This window comes from Syngnathus scovelli, chromosome 13, assembly GCF_024217435.2.
Source record: "Syngnathus scovelli strain Florida chromosome 13, RoL_Ssco_1.2, whole genome shotgun sequence".
Lineage (NCBI taxonomy): Eukaryota > Metazoa > Chordata > Actinopteri > Syngnathiformes > Syngnathidae > Syngnathus > Syngnathus scovelli.
In genome coordinates, this window is record NC_090859.1 from 15,267,813 (window position 1) to 15,286,930 (window position 19,118).

Here is a 19,118-nt window from a genome sequence, read left to right on the forward strand (position 1 = left end):
GTCATGTGTTGACGGGGACACTCGGGACCTGGGCCCAAATGGAAACGAGTTGCCTCACACACAGGAAGGACGGCTCATCCTGTTCATGGTCGGGGGTCAGGGCCGGCCGGAGCGGAGCGGAGTCTGTCCCGGCCGACGTGGGGGGGCAAAAGGCAGAGCGAGCACGCCCTGAGCGGTCGCTTGCCAGAGAGCGGCACATTTTGCTTTAGGTGACGACATCACAGCCGGTGTGGTGTGGTGCGGTGCGGTGTGGTGTGGACAGGGCTAAAAAGAACTCCTAATGGCTTTGTGCCCCTTCAAGCACTGCTCTTCCTTAGTCTTGTTACACTTATGGACCCCAAAAGTGTTTGGTCGTGGTGTGTGAGCAAGCGCCACAAGTGGAAGGAAGCGGAATCATTGATTCGCTACCTTTATTTGAACACTCTTTTTGCTACTCAAATTCAACACAGTAAGAAATCATATGTGTCTTTGAATCGTTGCAAGATGGCGGAAATCCCGTTAGAGTCCGTCTTTTTGCTGACGTCACCTCACCGTAGCGGGCGCGAGTTGATGACGTCAAAAGAAGCCAAGGCGCACAAGAGACCCACTCACGACTTGCCTCGAAGCAACCGCATTGTGCAAATGTTGGGCCTCGACGGAAGCCGTGTGTGGCCGCTGAAGCGTCTCGGCCGAGCTTAGCTCCTCTTAGCCTAGCCTGGCCTAGCCTAGCCTAGCCTAGCCAGGCTTGCTACCGAAAGACACGCCCTTGTGATCGGCCGCCGGGCGGCACTGCAGTGGAAGTCGTGTGAAAATGTGCGCAACAAGGACAGCGGAGTGCGAGGAGGAGGGGATTTGTGGGGCCAAAGACGACAAGGAGCGACAAGGACTCGACGCCGTTTGCGAACCGCAGCCGCAGCCAAGAGTTCACAGCGCAGGTTTGTTTGCACGCCTTCCTCCGCTGCCGATTGGCATCTCCCACAGTCCCGCCCGTTGCTGAAAACGTTTCAGATGTCTGTTGCCAGGAGTTGGACGGCCATCGGACAATTCAAGTTCGAGTGAGCCGCGTGCGTGCACCCTTTAGAACAAGCACTAAAGCGGAGGCACAGATAGGGGCCACATCATTTGATGTGGCGTGGCGTGGCGTGGCGTGGCGTGGCGTGGCGTGGCCCGCCCCGCGAGAACCAACCACATTGTATCATGGCTAAAATGACCATTTGTTCCTAAAAAGTATTCTAACGCTAACGCCCGCCCATAAACAAGTAAATGGAAATACAAGTTTGCAAAAGCAAAACGTATGCCGCTCGCTCACTTCAAGAAAACGTTCTGAATATTCCCAGAAACAATCCTGATCAGTCTTTTTACGACTTTTACATTTTCAGTCTATGTATGTATTTTTTTTTTTTTTTTTTTTAAATGTCACTGATTTACCATTGGCGCTGGAGTGCATCCTTCTAGTTTACAATTGTTATTAGGAACATTTACATTGAAATGTCCCTCCCTCTCTCCAACAGGGCCTCTTTGCGTTAAGGAAGAAGAGCAGGAGGAGCACGTCACCAGGTGGCCATCCGCCCGTGTCCCGCTCAAGAGTGAAGGCGATGGAGACGAAGGTCCGGGCGGAGGGGCGGAGCCTCCCGGCGGCAGCCAGTCCAGTCGAGGTGTGAAAACGCGAGGTGACGGAGCGTCGTCCCCTGCGGAGGAGGGACTCTCTGCGCCGGTGTCAGGTAGCGATGACGACGAGGCGGCGGCGGCGGCGGCACGCTCTCCTCACGCTCGGGAGGGCCACGACGACCATGGCTGCGAAGATCACGTGAGGTGCGGCGCTGACGCCAAACGCTGGCAATGTTCCCAGTGCGGCAAAAGCTACGCCTATAAGGGCAGTTTGAAACAGCACGTGAGAATGCACACTGGAGTGAAACCTTTTGCATGCTCGCTTTGTGGCAAGCGATTCTCTGAGGCCAAAATCTTAAAACTGCACACGAGAACGCACACTGGGGAGAAACCTTTTGTGTGCTCACTTTGTGGTCAAAGCTTTTCTCAGAGGGGAACTTTAAGCAGTCACGCGAGGATACACACTGGAGAGAAACCTTTTGCATGCGCCTTTTGCAGCAAAAGATTTTCTCACAAGAGAAGCCTGGCAACACACGGCAGAACCCACACAGGAGAGAAACCCTTTGCCTGTTCAGTTTGCGGCAAAAGATTTCCCGAAAAGGGAAACTTAAAACGACACGCGGGAACGCACGCCAGAGAGAGATCTTTCGCCTGCTCGGATTGCGGTCAGAGGTTTGCGCTAAAGGAGGACTTCAAACGACACGCCGGGATCCACGTTGTCAAGAAACGTTATACGTGTACGGTTTGCGGGAACACTTTCTTCAATAAGGGAAATTTGACAACACACACCAGAATACACGCTGGCGAGAGAGCTTTTGTCTGATGTGGCACATCATTCATTCCCTGGAGGCCGTTGGACACGTGCTGGGGAAAGTTTGGACCCGTAGCTTTTAGGCTTGGCTGGACCCTCTTCAAATCCCACACCGTCAGCAACGAGTGCTCCACGTTACGTGATGCACCGGGAACACGCTTGAGAGAAAAAGTGGTAGAGCTCATCTTAATAAAATCCAACTCTTCAAACGCTGAGACTGGCTGACTGGCTGGCTGGCTGGCTGGCTGGCTGGCTGGCTGGCTGGCTGGCTGGCTGGCTGGCTGGCTGGCTGGCTGGCTGGCTAACTGACTGACTGACTGACTGACTGACTGACTGACTGACTGACTGAGTGTGTATTTGTCGCCGATGCGCATTACGTGCGCCGCTGCCCAATTGGACCGATGACCAACACGCCTTTAAAACGGAGCCTGCGTTTCTGCTGCCGTCGGCGCCAAATCCTCCTTTGCTCTCGGGAGGGGGAGTTGCAAAATTCACCCGCCGATTGGAGTTCCGTGCAAGTGACGTCACGGCAAGCGCTGCAGATTGGAAAGTTTGCACAAATGGTGCAAAACAACGCGTTTGAAGACATTTCATCCTGCGCTCCATCGCTCCAAAGACTAATCCAACTCAATTGTACGTGACGATCGTCTTGTGGTGGATTCAAATGATAAATCTCAGCTCAATGACCTCGCGGTCCAGCGTCCGCCCTGAGACTGGAAGGCTGTCTGCCGGCCGGGGACCCATTGCCTCGCTGCTTGGCACTCAGCGTTAAGGGTTGGAATTCGATCACCAACTGATCACTGCTCCTCTCTCCCCCAGGGGATGGATCCAAATCACATGGGGATGGGTTCAATGCAGAAGACAAATTTCATCACACCCACGTGTGTGTGTGTGTGTGTGTGCGCGTGCGTGCGTGAAGATGATCATTGGGACTTGAACTTCAAATGAAGCCACTGAACGTATTCCGATCGTTTGATGTGTTTCTTTGCTTTAAGTGGGTGTCGCTGCTCTGTCTCGATTCTTTCGCTATTGTCTTCCGCCACTTTTAGTTCTGATCTGTGAATGCATCGATTATTTTAGGGCTCGCGGCGCGCGTGGGTTACGCATCCGTTTGTCCCGGCGGACTTGCCGTACATCGTCCGCTGCCGTTGTTAGGTCGCGGTCGTTTCCTCTTGTCATCCGGCCGGCCGGTCGACCGACCGACCTGCGCATGCACGCGCTTCACCCAACTTGAATGAAATATGCGTCATCGGTGAACGTAGCGAAGCCTCCCTCCGCGCTGGTCGTCAAGTGAAGACCTCAGCGGTTCAGTCTCGTCGTCGTCTCGGTGCACGGTGTTTTAGCGTAGCATAGTTTAGCTTAGCATGGTTGATCTTAGCTTAGCCTAGCCTAGCTCAGCTCAGCGGCAAACAAAGAGCACCTAGCAAATGTGATCGTCGCGCGAGGCAAAATGTGCACAAGAGGGACAGCAAAATTCGAGGAGGAACGTTGGGAGGCAAAGGACGACAGCGCCAATCCAGCCAGCACCGCAGGTTTGCTGACCACGCGAGTTGCATGTTTACCGCCACGAGGGCAACCCCACGCTACGTACGAAGCACTTTCTGCTACTCTTGGAGGAATGCTAAGGTGTAAGCAAAGTACATGCAGACAACATCCAAGGATCACACTTGCGATGAAGCGCGTTGGCATGGCTTTATTAGGAGGGGGGGGGGGGGGGGATAAATGTGTCAATCCAGCTATTATGCGAGCCGCTTTCGTCAACCCCAAATTGAAGTCAAATGCACAATGTCAAAGTGCAACAAAGCACACATTTTGTCTTTGTTTGCCACCCAGACGTCGCTGACAAAAATCCCCATGCTGGCCACCGGGAGCCGAGCTCCCTTCCTGCTGGAGGGGGAGGAGACGAGCTGGAGTCCCCTCGCGTGAAAGAAGAAGAAGAAGAGGAGGAGGAGAAACAGGGGCCTGCTTGCGTTAAGGAGGAAGAGCAGGAGGAGGACGTCACCAAATGGCCATCCGCCGGAGTCCCTCTCAAGAGTGAAGGCGATGGAGACGCCGAGGAGAAAGATCCAGGCCAGGCCAGCGGAGGGGCGGAGCTTCCCGGCGGCAGTCACCACCCGGGTGGTGACGGCGATTCGGCGGCGCCCCGGTCGGACGGCGGCGAGGACCCTGCGTCACGCTCTCCTCCTCACGCTCGTCCCCACGAGCGCTGGAAATGCTCCGAGTGCGGCAAAACGTACGCTTCCAAGAGCAGTTTGAAGCAGCACACCAGAATGCACACTGGAGAGAAACCTTTTGCATGCTCACTCTGCGGGAAACGATTCTCGCAGAAGGGGGGCTTGACGATCCACACGCGAACACACACCGGGGAGAAACCTTTTGCCTGCCAGGCCTGCGGGAAACGCTTTTCTGAGAAGGGCAGCTTGAAACTACACACCCGGACGCACGCGGCAGCCACCTCGTTTTTGTGCTCCGTTTGTGGCGACAGGTTCCCCGGCAAGGAAGATCTGAAAGTGCACACGCGGACGCACGCCAATTGGAAACCCTACCTTTGCACCGTCTGCGGCAAAAGCTTTGCCGCAAACAAATACTTGCGAGAACATTCGACAACGCACACGGGCGAGACGCCCTACGCGTGTGCGCTTTGTGGCAAAGGTTTCTTCAATAAGGGCAATTTGACCACGCACACCAGAATGCATGCTCGAGAGAGACCTTTCGCCTGCTCCCATTGTGCGCAGCGCTTCTCTCGAGAGGAAGATTGGCGCCAGCACGCCAGGACGCACACTGGCGAGAAGCCTTACGCCTGCACCGTTTGTGGGAACCGTTTCCTCAACAAGGGCCATTTGACAACGCACACCAGAATCCACGCCGGGGAGAGACCTTTCGCCTGCTCCGATTGCGGCCAGACCTTCACTCGACGGGACCATTTGGCGAGCCACGCGCAAACGCACACGCGCTAGCTGGCCAGCCAGCCAGCCAGCCAGCCAATTTGCCAACGAGGCCTCGGATGGGCGTGTCCATCGACTGACTCTCCAGGCGTCGGGCCTACACTCAATTGTTGCTTTGGCAAAAGCGGGTCATTTTTGCACATTTGAAAACTTCCTTCGGCAGGTGTGAAAGCACGTGAACCTTTTGGATCCATGCGCGGCTGGCCTTCTAGAAGTTGTCTTGATTTGGGCGTAGCTCCCGTCCACTGTCCTGTCCTGTCCTGTCCTGCAGGTTGCGTCCTTTCGCCAACTTGCTTTCTTTGGCAGAATTTCACACCCAAGCCACCCATGTATTGGAATGATGTATTGGAATGAAATTGCATCCTTTCCATTAGTTCTACATCAATGGCAAATGTAAAGGAAACATTTGAATGCATCTCTTTGATCTGTAAATGATTCAATTGTGTCACCCGATATACGACATCATTCGGCGCTCTTTTGTGGGTAGATTGGGGGTTTTGCAGTCATCTCGCGACACGGAGTGAAGTCACGCGAGATTACGTTTCCCCCTGCTAACGTCATCGCAGGTGACGTCTGACGTCATTTCCTTTCAGCCACGGTGTGTCCTCGCGAGGTGCTGCAGGTAAATCAATCTTGTTTTTTTTTTCTTCGCCCAAATTTCTGTTCTGACTGAGAAGCTCTCGGCCCTTATGCGCCCGCCTCTGCCATTTTTATTGGTTTATTTATTTATGCCCCTCGCAAGCAACTGAGGAGGAATTGTGACATTTGTATTAGCATGTTAATAGCTAGCCGCTAACTTCATGGCAAAAGTATACGGAAAAAAAACGAAATGAAGTGAAACCTCCAAAGAGATTGTTTTATTTATATCTCTGCTCGTACGTCTTGTCGTCGATCCCTTGCGTTTCGAATAACAAGCATCTCAAACTGAAAAACGGCAATGGAGTGAAAATGCGGTAGAGCTGAAGTGCTTAAACCGGACTTTAAAAAGCATCTTGGTGTCCTTGATTTGGGCATGGCATGGCATAGCAGTGCAACAAGGTCAGTTGTTTGACTTGCCTTTTATTCGTTTTATCAATGAAAAACAACGACCACCAACGAAAGGAAACTCCAAGAAACCAGACGCAAACTGTGCTCTCAGGACGAAGGGCATTCGTTTTGCGTGCCCTCGCGACAGTCGTGGGATGGCGGGGCGGGGCGGGGCGGGGACGGGACACCCTCAACTGGTCGCCGGCCAATCAATCGCAGGGCACACAGAGACAAACAGCCAAAGCAACAAATTCCCCAAAAACCCCCTGATGAAAAGAAAAAAAACAAGGATAGGACCCCAGCCGATTTCACCCTTGAATGTCGGCGGCAGGCGGCTTTTGGCCCGCAATAACATTTGTGCGTCCGATGTGCTTGTTGCATAAATGGCGGGCCCGCAGCGCAGCGCAGATGCCACGCCAGCCACGGGATGACGACGGAAGAGCCTGCCCACGAGCCGCTGCAATCCTTCTCCAGTGCGGTAAGAGGCGCTGTCGCCTGCCCAAATACACTTGGGCTCATTTTGCGTCCCGCTCTGGCCTGAACCGTTGAGGTGAGCCTGGCGGAGAGCCTGGCGGCGAGCCTGACTCCCACTCCATCGCCGTTGCCACACCGTCAATCTTTTTGCCGCGATTGAGAGTTGGTGCGCACGAGGCCTTTCCCACCAGGTCGGTCGGGGGCGCGGCCAATAAGCGCTGCCGTTCAGGCTTCAAGCGAACGCACAGGTGCGCGCGCTTGCCCACCCACCCGCTACTTGTCCGGGTCGGCGGGCTGCGAGTGCAGATGGGCAAAGAAATCCCTCCTCTCCAGGGCAATGTCGTGGATGATGGCGTCCAGGAGCAGCCTGGCTGAGTTCCTCTTCTCCAGAGTGTTGTTGACCTCGGCCGTCAGCCACTGGAAGAAATTCACCTCGATGTCTCTCTCCACCGGGTCGTAGAAGTAGCCGTGTCTCCTGAGCGAGGCGAAGACGGCGGGGAAGAGTTTGGAGAGGAACTGCTGCGCGCAGGCTTGGGCAGCTATCATCTCGGCCGTTTCTTTCTCTTTCATCACCGCCGCCTTCTGCTGGGCGATGCGGCACTCCTTTTCCTCGGTGCGGCGGCGCTCCTGCTCCTGCAGCCGCTGGACCTCGGCCAACTCGGCATTGCGCAGCTGCTCAAAGGCCCTCTGCTGGGCCCGCAAGCAGGCCAGTTCCTCCTCCTCCATCACCTCCAGCAGGGACTGCTCGATGGTCTTGCCCACCAGGACCTCCAGCACCGGCTGCACCTCCCTGTCAAAGTCAAACAACTCGCCCTCCTCGATCTGGGTGGCCACGTCTTCGCCCGATTTGGCGGGGATGAAGAGCGGAGTGGCCGGTCTGTCCAGGAAAGGGTCCGTTTGCGAGTCGTTGTCCTTAGTCACCAAGATGTGACTCAGCTCCTCCAGGTAGGACTCGGTTTGGACGTCCACGTGTTTCCGCCCGGGCAGGTTGTCGTGAGTCTTGAACCACACGTGGTCCCTGGACCTCACAAAGTCCACCGATCGCCTGCGGAATCCATGCTGCTGCTGAATGTCGGCCGCGTGCGGCGGTGCCGCCGCCTTCCGACCGTGAGCGTTGCCCCTGATCACCCGCCGATCGTACAGAATGTTGCCGTACTTGCTGTTCCCCGTAGGCGAGCCGTTCAACTTTGAGCGGCTCTCCACCGGCCTGGGCCGACTGGAGAACACGTAGGTTGGGTTTTTCTCCCGCTGAGCGTGGGAAAGGGAAGCCATGGCGTGGCGTGGCGTGGCGACCCACTGGCTCCACGAGGTCTGCCCCTCCGCTTGCCGGCCGGGTGAGGATTTGCCTCTTGGTCGTTTTTTTTCTCTTCCCAAAAAGTCACGTTAGCTCTTTTATACGACCGGCACGTCATCACTCGCATCAACCTTGTGACATCAGTTGGTCTGTTGCGCGGCGCCTTGTGATGTCATTTAGTCACCGGTGCCTCGTTTTTGAATTTTCTGCTCTCGTGCTCAACTTTGTCAGCGCCGTTAGGGCGCGTGTCTGCGAAGAAGCCGCCGTTTGCCTGTGGTCCTCCGCAGAGGCATCTTTTGCGCTCTGGTGAGCACCTCTGGCCGTCAGATTGTGTTGCGCAGCATCCATTGGAATGCTTCCCATCCGTTGGAAGGCTTCCCATCCGTTGGAATGCTTCCCATCCGTTGGAAAGCTTCCCATCCGTTGGAAGGCTTCCCATCCGTTGGAAGGCTTCCCATTCAAGAGGTTTGACTCGGTCGAAGGCAGATGGATCCTTGCCGCATAGTTTTGGTTTATGCAACCAGTCAGCTGACTCTTTTAGGGGAGGACTAAAGCTAGCAAAGCTGTCGTGTGCCGTAGGGCGTTTGAATCATTTGGGTCCTCGTGTTATTTTTCTGTCTTGGTTTGTCGCTGTTTTCAGTGTTGCCACTGTGCCAGTAATGTCACGCCTGTCCCAACGCAGGCCCAAGAGTGCCAGCGGCAATTGAATGAACAAAGACCTCAACGATTGCTTGGCTTTAGAATGAGGAAAACTCCAAATTGACTTAACTCCATGGCAATATTTCACTTCACAGCAGCGTTGGCAGGGTAAGCACATTTGGAAACCTAGGAGCATGTCTTTCTTTCTTTCTTTCTTTCTTTCGCGCGCTAACGGGGATGACGAGAACCAACAACGATAATGCCGATATCCTTCGTTGGGTGCTTCTTTGCCGTCGACGCTTAAACGCTTCCGGGAACAAATTGCTTCGGGACCAATCAGCCACCAATGTTTTTTTGGACCAAATGAACCGCTGGGTGTTTACAGGCGCACAATTTATTCGTCTTTGGCGCGAGTACAGAGAGGGTGCCCGTCCAGCCGTGGACCTGAGCTGGATGCCGCCGGCAAGCTTGAACTCTCAGGCCAAAGCGGGCACTCGTAGCGGCGGCAATTTTCTCACACCATAGAAAACTTTGGAATGGAACCGTAGCAGAACAAACAAACAAAAAGAATTGGACTTTAATTGTCACGTGGCGTTGCGTATACGCCTTCTTGCGGCAGGAGCCATCCTCAGCAGGGTTTTTTTTTTTTTGAGGGGGGTCTGGCTCTTGTCAGTGTGCGCCGGCGGCAGCTTAGAAGGTCTTCCTGTGGATGGCGCGTGCGCGGTCTTCCTCGTACTCCCGCTTGGACACCCACATCTTCTTGAAGGTGTCCAACGACGCCAAGATGGAGCCTCTGCGGGTGGGCGGGGCCACACATTAGTAGCGACACAAACACTTTTCATCTCAACCTTTTCCGAGCGGTCTGCGGCGATAAGCTCAAAACCGGGCCGGGTTGTCCTTCCATCTTAAGTTCTATTCTTTGTATGGCCGCGCAAACACGGAACTCCGCTTGCTTCGAGGTCTGCGAGTTCCAAAAAACTAACGGTAACAAGAAATCAGTTTGTACCCGATCCACGTGGAGTAGAGTCTCTCCTGGGGCGCCGAGATCTGGGAACACGTGGAGCAGCTTTAGTGGCGGGAGAACAATAGAGAAGAACCGTGAAAGAAGAACTAAGTCTGACCTTGATCTTGACATCTTTGGGCGCAAGCTTCTTCACTTCAGTCAGTAGTCTCTCCCCAAAGCCTTAGGGGGAGGGGAGGGAGGGCGACAGTGAGTCAGGCCGTGCTCGGTGACAGACAGACAGACAGACACGTGGGCGCTTGCTCCCACCTTTGATGAGCGTGGACCCCCCGCACAGCACGATAGTAGAGAAGAGCGTGCGCCTCAGGTCCATGTCGGACTTCTGGATGGCGTAGGCCAGGACCTCGTGGATGCCCGAGCTCTCGTCGCCCACCAGGTCGGGCCGGAACAGCAGCTCGGGGGCGCGGAAGCGAGCCGGTCCGATCTGGACGCAAGGGCGGGATCGGTCAGCGCCGGAATGGGCCGGGCGGGCGGGGCCGAGAGGCGGCCGCTCACGTTTAAGGCGCTCCCATCCGGAAGGACATACTGAGCCTTCTCCGTCTCCAAGGTCTCGTCCTTCTGAGGGTTCAGCGACAAGTAGCACGCCCTCTGGTGGCAAAAGCCGACGCTACGTCAGTCACACCGCTTCTTTTTGTCCGGGTGAATTGTTGTTGTTTTTTCGGGCGACAACATTAGTTAGTTGGCAGTTGTTGGAAAGGTTAGCATCAGGCTAATTTCCACTAGGCCCTCAAATATGTCAGCATTTGTTTGTGCAATGTGCCGGCAACTTTAACGTTCTCTTTAACGGTTGTGTGTTTTTAGGCAGCCCTCGGGACGCCCGCCGCTACCTCTTTGATGGTGCGCACCACCTCGAACTCGGCCGAGGTGTTGAAGTTGTAGCCTTCCTTGCGCAGGAGCAGGCGCAGGTAGCGCGACACGTCCCTCCCGGCGACGTCCACCCGCATGATGGAGTGCGGGATGGCAAAGCCCTCGTAGATGGGCACCACGTGCGTCACGCCGTCGCCCGAGTCCAGTACCACGCCCGTGGTGCGGCCCGTGGCGTACCTGAGCGAGAGGACAACCGCCGGCGACGTCGTTGGCCACCACGGGTATTCCGCCGAGCCTTTCGGCTCCACCGCGGGTATTCCGCCGAGCCTTTCGGCTCCACCGCCGAGCCTTTCGGCTCCACCGCGGGGATTCCGCCGAGCCTTTCGGCTCCACCGGCTTCAACGCCAAATGCTACGCAAGGAATTTTGACAAGCAAGCGCTCATCTGTGATGCAAACTTACAAACTGAGGACCGCCTGCATGGAGATGAAGAGCGCGGGAACATTGAAGGTCTCAAAGAAGACCTCGGCCGCCTTCTCGCGGTTCTTGCTGGGGTTGAGAGGCGCCTCGGTCAGAAGAACGGGATGCTGCCAAACAGACGGCCGACAGCTTTACAAGCCCCGCCCGCCTTCTCCTTTCGCGCGGCCGTCGAGCCCACCTCCTCGGAGAAGGTCTGCAGCTGCTCCTTGGAGTAAACGTACTGCCAGATCCTTTCCATGTCGTTCCAGTCCTTCACGATGCCGTGCTCCATGGGGTAGCGCACCGACAGCAGCCCGCGGTGCTCCTGGTGTGGCGAGGCACATAGCGACAAGACTTTGTTCGACTTGTAAGTCAAGGTAGTGCTCGGTCTCATTTTTGGCCTGCCTTGGCTCAATGAAGGCTGGCAAATGGCGCCAGCGTGTCGGGATTACCTCTGCTTTAGGGCCGATAAAAAGGTCTCCCTCCAAGGCGCCCGCCATGACGCGCACGTGTTTGGGACGCCCCACACTGCAAGAGACAATCAGCACATGCTTGTTTTCAAAGCCGAAGGGCGGGCGAGCGGGCGGGCGAGCGAGCGGGCCGACTTACTAGTTGGGAAAACAGTATTTGGGGATCTGATCTCCGGCGAAGCCAGCCTTGATGACCCCTGAACCCTGTGCACACAATTGTGAAAAGATGAAATGTACAGTGTGTGAGGAAGAGGAGGCTCATGAGACAAGGCTGCAGGCCACGCAACAACAAACCACCACTTTGTCGTCCCCCCGCGCGCGGGAGGAGCCACACGACGCTAGCTGTGCTGGATCGCATCGCATCGCATCGCACGCATCGCATGGCTTCAGGCAAATCGGTTCTGCAAACATCGTCTCGTCCGTGCATTGCAATACCCCGCCCCAATTCCGATGACTGTCTCTTGAGAATGGCAGCTTTCCGATCCCTGATGCCTTACATACAACTGCAACGTGTTGTGACGCTGAATGTTAAAACAAGTTTTTACAATAAATATAATAAATGTGTTGTGATGTTGAAGCTAAATGCGGCTAGCTAGCAAGCTAGCTAGCTTGCCAGCGAGCGTTTGTTGTCTGTCATTTGGCAGGTTAGCTAGAAGCCGGTCAACTAATATTCGGGGCTAGCCCTCATTGATGCTGATTGTCGTTCGTCGTGTTTGTTTGTTTGTTTGTTTGTCATCGGTGCAGATAATAACGACCACAATAGCAATACGGTGGCGGGGCGGGTAAGTAAAAGGGTGCTGCGGCGAGCCCCAAAACAATAGCGTTGCTAAGCTAACAGCTAGCCCTCGACGGCCTCGGTTTGGGTGTGGGTGAATGACGTCATCACACTCACGTTATCGATCACCACGGGCTGATTAGCTAAAATGTCATAGGACTCCATGACGGGCAAGAATGTTGAAGCGCGCGGCTGTCGGCGTCCACTTTCGGTGCTCAATGACGACCAAGGCGTGAGGAGGAAAAAAAGACGACCGACAGACCGCCCGCCCTCGCGCCCGTTGCTTCGTCGGTTCGTTCGTTGGTTGGTTGGTTGGTTGGTTGGTTGGATCGTTCGCTGCGCCGCTGAGCCGCGCGACCGCCACCGACGCTCCTCTCCTTCCACGTCCCGCCCTCCAGCGCCGCCATACGTCGCCCCGACGGGCTCTCAGCCGCCCTCACCAATCACATCCATCGAAGCGCTGGCTGACGGACGAAAGGCTGAACCAATTGCAATTAAGATCACTTTACGACCGCCGCTGATTCGAGTCCGTCCACTCCGTCGTAGCTAGCCAGCTAGCTAGCTAGCTAGCTAGACGGAAAATGACATCTTATACTTTGTCTGTTCTTTCCTTGAGGATTCACTTTTCCACCAGGCCTCATCGAGGTGCAGTCAAGGTTTATACCTGAAGGCATTGTTCGGTGAACAATAACCGTGCAGGATTCCAAAAACAACAGCAAAATTCGACCATCTTGTCTCAAATAATATCTATCATAGGAAAACTTTTGGCATGGAAAAACCACTGTATAGATTTACACTCCTGGGCAAAAATTGGGCAAAATAAATATTATAAATAAAATATCTGTTTGAAAAAAGGTGAAAGTAGATGAATAAAGTTGAGTCTAAGTCTAATACGACAGTGGTTAGTTTTGATGCGGCTTCTGCAGAAAAGAAAAAAAAGTCCTTTTTATTTATTTGAGTTGTATTTGTTCAATAAAACTCATGTGACGCACGGATTTCGATGGAGTTGTATTGTAATATATACAGCTTGGACATTGGCGTAAACTCACATTCCAGTTACAATCTGAAAAGGAAAGGAGGACTGATTTTTCGTTGCTATCTTTAAAAAGAAGAAACACAACAGGCTGCATTCCACTGACGACTGTAAAACGTCGACGCGTTCTCCGGAGGTGTTCTCAACTCCGAGAAATGAGAACTTGAACTTGTTTGGAGGACTAAAACTGGCCAAATCAAAAAGATCTAAAAGTTTAAAATGATAAATATACAACAGACACTGAGACACACAAATCTTTCCCCCGAATTTGGATTGGATTTCGGTGGAGCCGGCCGGCCGGCGTGACGTGGCGTGACGTGGCGTGACGTATTTGATCGATCTTGAAATGAGCGGAGCGGAACGTTCGGTTCGGTGTTGCAGTTTCCCACACGGGCCCTTTGTGTTGTCGTCCTCCCCCCGGTGTCCGCTCCGGTCTTCCCCTGGCTCATCTGAATCCATTCTCGTCTTCTCCCGCTTGGCTGTCGTTGTCTTGCTCTTGATCGTGGTCGTCTCTTGGACTGGGGTTCCGACATTTTCCGCTTTGATGGCGGGAGGAGGCGGAAGTAGTTTGTTCAGCGGATTCCGGCTTTTGGGGCTTTACTGCAACCACGTGCCGCACGTGCTCCGCTACCATCGTAAACATCGGGAGTTCTATCTGGTGACTTCAGTCGGCAAATGTTTGCACACGTACAACGTAAGAACAAGAGTGGCTACGGCCTTCTTTCACTGCCGTACTTGGACTTTGTGTGTGCTTCTGTTCTGCTCTGACTTTTGCTTTTGTTTACGCTGCAGGTCAATCGTTTGGGCATCGTGGCCATCAGTGAGTAGCGTTCGGTTCTGGTGGAGGAACAAAGTGAGGGCCGCGATTGGCTGACCTTGTGTGATGCTGTCGCCTAGGTAACAGCCTCCAGGATGACATCACGTGCTTGGCGGCAGACAGGATGTTGACTTTCGCCGCCGCCGGCTCGCTGGTGCTGGCCTTCGCTAAGAACAAAGAGGTCGGGCGACTCACCCGACGGTCCTCGAGGGAGTGTTGGCCAGGGACTGGAGTGTTCTCTGCACGCAGGTGGTGATGCGTTACCGTGGACACAAACAGGAAGTGCGCCTGCTGCTTCCTTTCGGCGACCAGCTGATCTCGGTCGATGGCGGCGGGCTCCTCGTTGTCTGGGACGTTCAAAGCGGCGGTGAGTGAGGGTGCGCCCAAGGGCCACGCCCGTTTATCTGTGTGTGTGTGTGTGTGTCTATGCACGTGTGTGTAAGTGTATACGTGTGAGGTTCTCCATGTTTGCGCGCACGCCTGCTTGCCGTTGCATTGCCACAACGCGGCGTGCTCTTCCTATGGGCAGAAGTGTACACGCAGCTGCACTTTGAGCCCGTCGCCTTCGAGGTGTCGGCCTTGATGCACCCCAGCACCTACCTGAACAAAGTCCTGCTGGGGAGTTGCCAGGGCCCGTTGCAGCTGTGGAACCTCAAGAGCAGGTGAGCGCCGAGTGGAGTGGAGTGGAGCGGAGCGGAGCGCAAGCCAAGAAAAAATGTCGCCGTCCTCACGCTAACGTTGCCATTTTTACCTTTGCCTGTGCGGTGCGACCTTCAGCAAGTTGCTGTACACGTTTGCCGGCTGGTCGGCCGGCGTCACTGTGCTGCAGCAGGTGAGTGGCGCGCAGCTCCCCCTCTGGGTTGCCTCTCAAATCTTTGTGCACGTGTTTGGATGTCGCCGATCGATGTCCATTTTTGCCGCGTACGCGTTTGCTTCTACGCCAGCAGGCCTGTTGTTGGAACTGTGTCGCTGGGTTCCTTCCAGACCCATCATGGAAAAAAAATCTTGAAAAATTGTTTTCGCCCCGCAAAAACTTCAATCTTTGGGACTTTAAACATCCCAAAAAAGCAAAAACCAGACAAGCTGCGTGGGTTTTTGCTCTCCTCCCAAACCTTCAAACTCTGTCTGGCCACAAACAGAGCTCAGAGCTAACGCCATTCAACCTTAAAGAAAATGGCCACATTTTGCCAAAACTGACGAGCAGCGCGAATGACCTCCACAGAGCCCGGCGGTGGACGTGGTGGGTGTCGGCACGGCGACGGGCCGCATCGTCATTCACAACATCCGACTGGACGAGACGCTGATGGCCTTCACGCAGGACTGGGGCCCCATCACGTCGCTGGCTTTTCGAACAGGTGAGCGAGCGAGTGTGTGTGTGTGTGTGTGTGTGTGTGTGTGTGTTTGCTTGCGTGCGTCTGATCCGACGTCTGATCCACCCGCCCGATCCGACGTCTGATCTGCCCACAGACGGGCCGCCCACGCTGGCGGCGGGAAGCCCTCAAGGTCACCTGGCCTTGTGGGACCTGGAGCGACGGCAGCTTGCGGCTCAGCTGAGACACGCCCACAAGACGGCGGTGAACGCCAGCTTCCTGCACGGCGAGCCGCTTCTCATCACCACCGCCGCTGACAACGCCATCAAGGTCGGTGGCGGCGCTGCGGCGGTTCCTCCGACCGCCTCACGCCTTTTTCTTTGCTTCTTCATCAGGTCTGGATCCTGGACCAGGAAGGGGGAGGAGCCAGGTTGCTGAGGAATCGCCAGGGTCACAGTGCCCCGCCCACCACCATCCGTCATTATGATGGGAAAAACATCCTCAGCGCAGGTAAGGAGCTTGACGAAGAACAGCGGCCTATTTACATTTCCGGTCACAAGAAAATGTCTCCCCCTGCAGGTCAAGATGGGACACTGCAGTCTTTTTCTACCGTCCACGAGCGACTGAATAAGAACCTCGGACACGGTCTGACTCCACCCACTTGCACCCACACAACACCTGACCCATTCTTAAAGTGTGTGAGTGCGTGCGTGCGTGCGTGCGTGCGCGCGTGCGTGCGTGCGCGCGCGTGACCTTCCGATGAGTTGCTTGTGCTGTCTTGCTTACGTGTGTTGTTGTTGTCATCTGTGCTCGTTTAGGCTCGCTCAATAAGAAGAAAGAGCAGAAGAAGAAGAAGGGCTTGTCGTACGAAGAGCTGCGGCTGCCCGCTGTCACCGCCTTCTCCTGCGGTTGGCGCACACGCACACATGTGATCTCGGGGTCAAGATGGCCAACGTGACGTCCGCGTTTATCGACAGCGGCGGCTCGCCGGTCAGACTGGGACGGCATCGTGGCGTGTCACCGTGGTCGCCTGGCGACCACCACCTGGAGCTACCAGCGCTGCACCATGGGGGAGTACCACCTCAGGCCGCCGCCGGGATGCGGCAGCGGCGCCGTCGCCACGGTAATTGCGGCGCTCTCGCCTTGCCGCCGGCCTTCGCGCGCTGACGCCGCCGCCTGTCTGCTTTCCCAGGCCGTCGACATCACTTCCTGCGGGAACTTTGCCCTCGTGGGGTCTTCGTGCGGCCGCGTCGATGTTTACAACCTGCAGTCCGGACTTCACCGCGGTTGCTATGGAGACGAGCAGAAAGGTGAGTCGGCCGCCCCTCTGCGCGTAGCTCCCTCTCGTTGACGCCGCCGCCCCTTTCCCAAAGCTCACGGCGGCGCAGTGCGGGGCGTGGCCACCGACACGCTCAATCAGCAGACTGTCACCGCCGCGGCCGATGGGCTCCTCAAGTTCTGGCGCTTCAAGACCCGCAGACTGGAAGACCAGATCCAGCTAAATACGGCGCCCGCGAGCATGAAGCTCCACAGGGAGAGGTAGCTAGCCGCCTTGCACCTGGCGCATCAAATGCAAAAGTGCCTCGGGCGCAGACCCAAATGGCGCTTGCGCGTGAGCACATTGGTTTCGCCGCCACGTTGTTCCCGAGGGCCGCTTCCTCCTCGAGCCGCGTTTGTGTCCTGCGTAGTTGCTTGCGTGCTCTGTTCGGACGGCTGGCCAGCCAGCCTAGCCGGGCCTAGCCCGGCGCCAACGCCAGAGGCGCGTGCGTGTTGGCTCACCGCCGTCGGGTACTGTCTCCTTGCCAGCGGTATGCTCGCGGTGGCTCTGGATGACTTCACGCTGCTGGCGGTTGACGTGGAAACCAGGCGAGCCGTCCGCAAGTTTGCCGGTCACCTCGGCAGCACCAACGACATGGTGAGTGAGTGAGACGGGGCGAGCCGTAAGCATCCTTTCGGTTTTTCCAGGGCGGCCCAAGTTGCTAATGGGCCGTCGGGCCTCGCCTTTGTCAGACTTTCAGCCCGGACGGCCGCTGGTTGATCACCGTCGGGATGGACTGCGCCGTTCGCACATGGGACCTCCCGTCCGGCAGGTGAGAGTCCCGCTCGTCTCCAACGAGTGCATCGAATCAAAGTCTGGATTCCCCCCAGTCTGGTGGACTGCTTCCTGGTTCCCGTGGCGCCGGTGGGCGTGTCCATGTCCCCTACCGGAGACTTCCTGGCGACTTCGCACGTGGACAGCCTCGGCGTGTGCTTGTGGTCAGCCGCCAAACATTGGCTTCGTCTTCACGCAAATGAGCGCGGCCAATCACCACGCGCCTCTCCTCCTCCTCCTCAGGACCAATAAGAGCCTGCGTGGGCCCGTGGGGCTCCGCCCGCTGCCGCCCGACTACCGGCCAGAGACGGAGACTCTGCCGGGGGCGCCGGAGGCCGAGCGGGAGGTGACATCGGAGGAGGAGGAGGGACCCGACGAGGCGTACGCCTCGGCCGAGCAGTTGGGGGCGGAGCTCGTGACGCTGTCGCAGCTGCCGGAGTCCAGATGGAAACATCTGCTGTGCCTGGACACTATCAAGGTGAACGCATCGTTGCGACCAACGATTGCGGCGCGGCTCCCGTCACGCACGACACCGCCGTGACGACGATGTGACGACTGGGTGTTTTCAGAGAAGGAACAAAGCGGCGACGCCTCCCGTGTCGGGGCCGTCTGCGCCTTTCTTCCTGCCCACCGTGCCGGGCTTGACGCCGCGCTTCTCCCAACCGCAGCAGGAAATGCAGGTTGGCGGCGGGCGGGCGGGCGGGCGGGCGCACAATTTTGCCCCACGACATTCTCGCATTGATCATCTGGTGTGTTTGCGTTAGTCCAAGGTGTCGAGCTGCAGTCTGCCCTCTCGGGGCTCAAAGTTCAGTTGTGCTCTGGAGGCGGGTCTCGGCGCGGGGTCGTGTGAGTGCGTCGACACGAAATCGGATCGGGTGCGTCACCACGGTTCCATCATCGAGTTGCCTTGCCTTGCCTCCTTTTTGATCTTCTCCAGTCACCGTCCCCGCGGAGCTCTTGAAGAGTTTCGGTCCGTCTGCCGTGTCGGTGGAGCTCGCCGGGCTGTCACCTGAAGGGGGCGGAGCCAGCGGCGGCGGCCTCTTTTTGGCCTTCATTCGCATGATCGAGAGCATGCTGGCCAGTGGGCGGGACTTTGATCTGGCGCACGCCTACCTGTCGCTCTTTCTCAAGGTAAATGGTTTCGATATATAACTTGTTTGCTGGTTGATTATGCGCTGGACTCAAATCGCCGACTCGGGTAGAAAGGACTAGTCGGTGGAATGGGAGATTTTTTTCTGCAACCACGTTTTCATCGACAGCTTCACCTGCGCTCGCTGGCCCAGGATGCCGTTGCCATGGAAGCGTTGGTCCGCCTCTCCTCGCGGCTGGAGGCTGGGTGGGCGGAGCTCCGCGCATCCTTCAATCAGTCGCTTTGTTTGTTGACGTACGCCAAGAGCGCACTTTTGTGAAGATCCGCCTTCAGGCATTGTGCATGTCAATGTGCTGCTTTGTTAGCAATAAAGCAAAAGGTCTTTTTAGAACATGAGGACTATTGTTGTTTAAAAAAAGCGGAGTGTTTGTTTTCAATCGATTATGTCAGGCAATGACGAATGTGACCC

The 19,118-nt window shown here is 56.0% G+C and overlaps 5 protein-coding genes across 6 annotated transcripts; 3 read left to right on the forward strand and 2 right to left on the reverse strand.

The window, feature by feature from the left end:
* Positions 1-174: 174 nt before the first annotated feature.
* On the forward strand, positions 175-3,360 carry LOC137840845 (gastrula zinc finger protein XlCGF8.2DB-like). The gene is made up of 2 exons (XM_068652723.1): positions 175-914; positions 1,491-3,360. Exons 1-2 carry the CDS (start codon positions 791-793, stop codon positions 2,408-2,410), a joined length of 1,044 nt encoding a protein of 347 aa, XP_068508824.1. The 5' UTR covers positions 175-790; the 3' UTR covers positions 2,411-3,360.
* A 148-nt stretch (positions 3,361-3,508) lies between these two features.
* Positions 3,509-12,100, forward strand: LOC125979390 (gastrula zinc finger protein XlCGF28.1). Of its 2 annotated transcripts, none has more exons than XM_049737569.2 (3): positions 3,509-4,026; positions 4,232-6,847; positions 10,599-12,100. In XM_049737569.2, the coding sequence occupies exons 1-2, from the start codon at positions 3,849-3,851 to the stop codon at positions 5,353-5,355; spliced, it is 1,302 nt and encodes a 433-aa protein (XP_049593526.1). In that variant the 5' UTR covers positions 3,509-3,848; the 3' UTR covers positions 5,356-6,847; positions 10,599-12,100. The 2 variants fall into 2 exon arrangements, with proteins under 2 accessions (XP_049593526.1, XP_049593527.1); XM_049737570.2 differs by having other exon boundaries at positions 3,509-3,930.
* On the reverse strand, positions 6,174-9,000 carry LOC125979403 (radial spoke head protein 3 homolog). The gene has a single exon (XM_049737600.2). It carries the CDS (start codon positions 8,113-8,115, stop codon positions 7,117-7,119), a length of 999 nt encoding a protein of 332 aa, XP_049593557.1. The 5' UTR covers positions 8,116-9,000; the 3' UTR covers positions 6,174-7,116.
* On the reverse strand, positions 9,155-12,669 carry actr1b (actin related protein 1B). Its single transcript, XM_049737585.2, has 11 exons — positions 12,425-12,669; positions 11,672-11,736; positions 11,515-11,590; positions 11,262-11,387; positions 11,066-11,190; positions 10,625-10,841; positions 10,293-10,385; positions 10,047-10,221; positions 9,898-9,959; positions 9,783-9,823; positions 9,155-9,569 (listed from the first exon to the last, which is right to left on the reverse strand). The coding sequence occupies exons 1-11, from the start codon at positions 12,470-12,472 to the stop codon at positions 9,467-9,469; spliced, it is 1,131 nt and encodes a 376-aa protein (XP_049593542.1). The 5' UTR covers positions 12,473-12,669; the 3' UTR covers positions 9,155-9,466.
* A 1,032-nt stretch (positions 12,670-13,701) lies between these two features.
* On the forward strand, positions 13,702-19,040 carry wdr36 (WD repeat domain 36). Its single transcript, XM_049737520.2, has 22 exons — positions 13,702-14,034; positions 14,133-14,160; positions 14,238-14,338; positions 14,407-14,524; positions 14,687-14,819; positions 14,935-14,989; positions 15,380-15,512; positions 15,625-15,797; positions 15,863-15,977; positions 16,047-16,112; positions 16,286-16,375; positions 16,445-16,590; positions 16,660-16,777; positions 16,841-17,006; positions 17,274-17,382; positions 17,478-17,557; positions 17,616-17,723; positions 17,803-18,037; positions 18,129-18,239; positions 18,324-18,405; positions 18,497-18,690; positions 18,819-19,040. The coding sequence occupies exons 1-22, from the start codon at positions 13,885-13,887 to the stop codon at positions 18,966-18,968; spliced, it is 2,661 nt and encodes an 886-aa protein (XP_049593477.1). The 5' UTR covers positions 13,702-13,884; the 3' UTR covers positions 18,969-19,040.
* Positions 19,041-19,118: the final 78 nt, after the last annotated feature.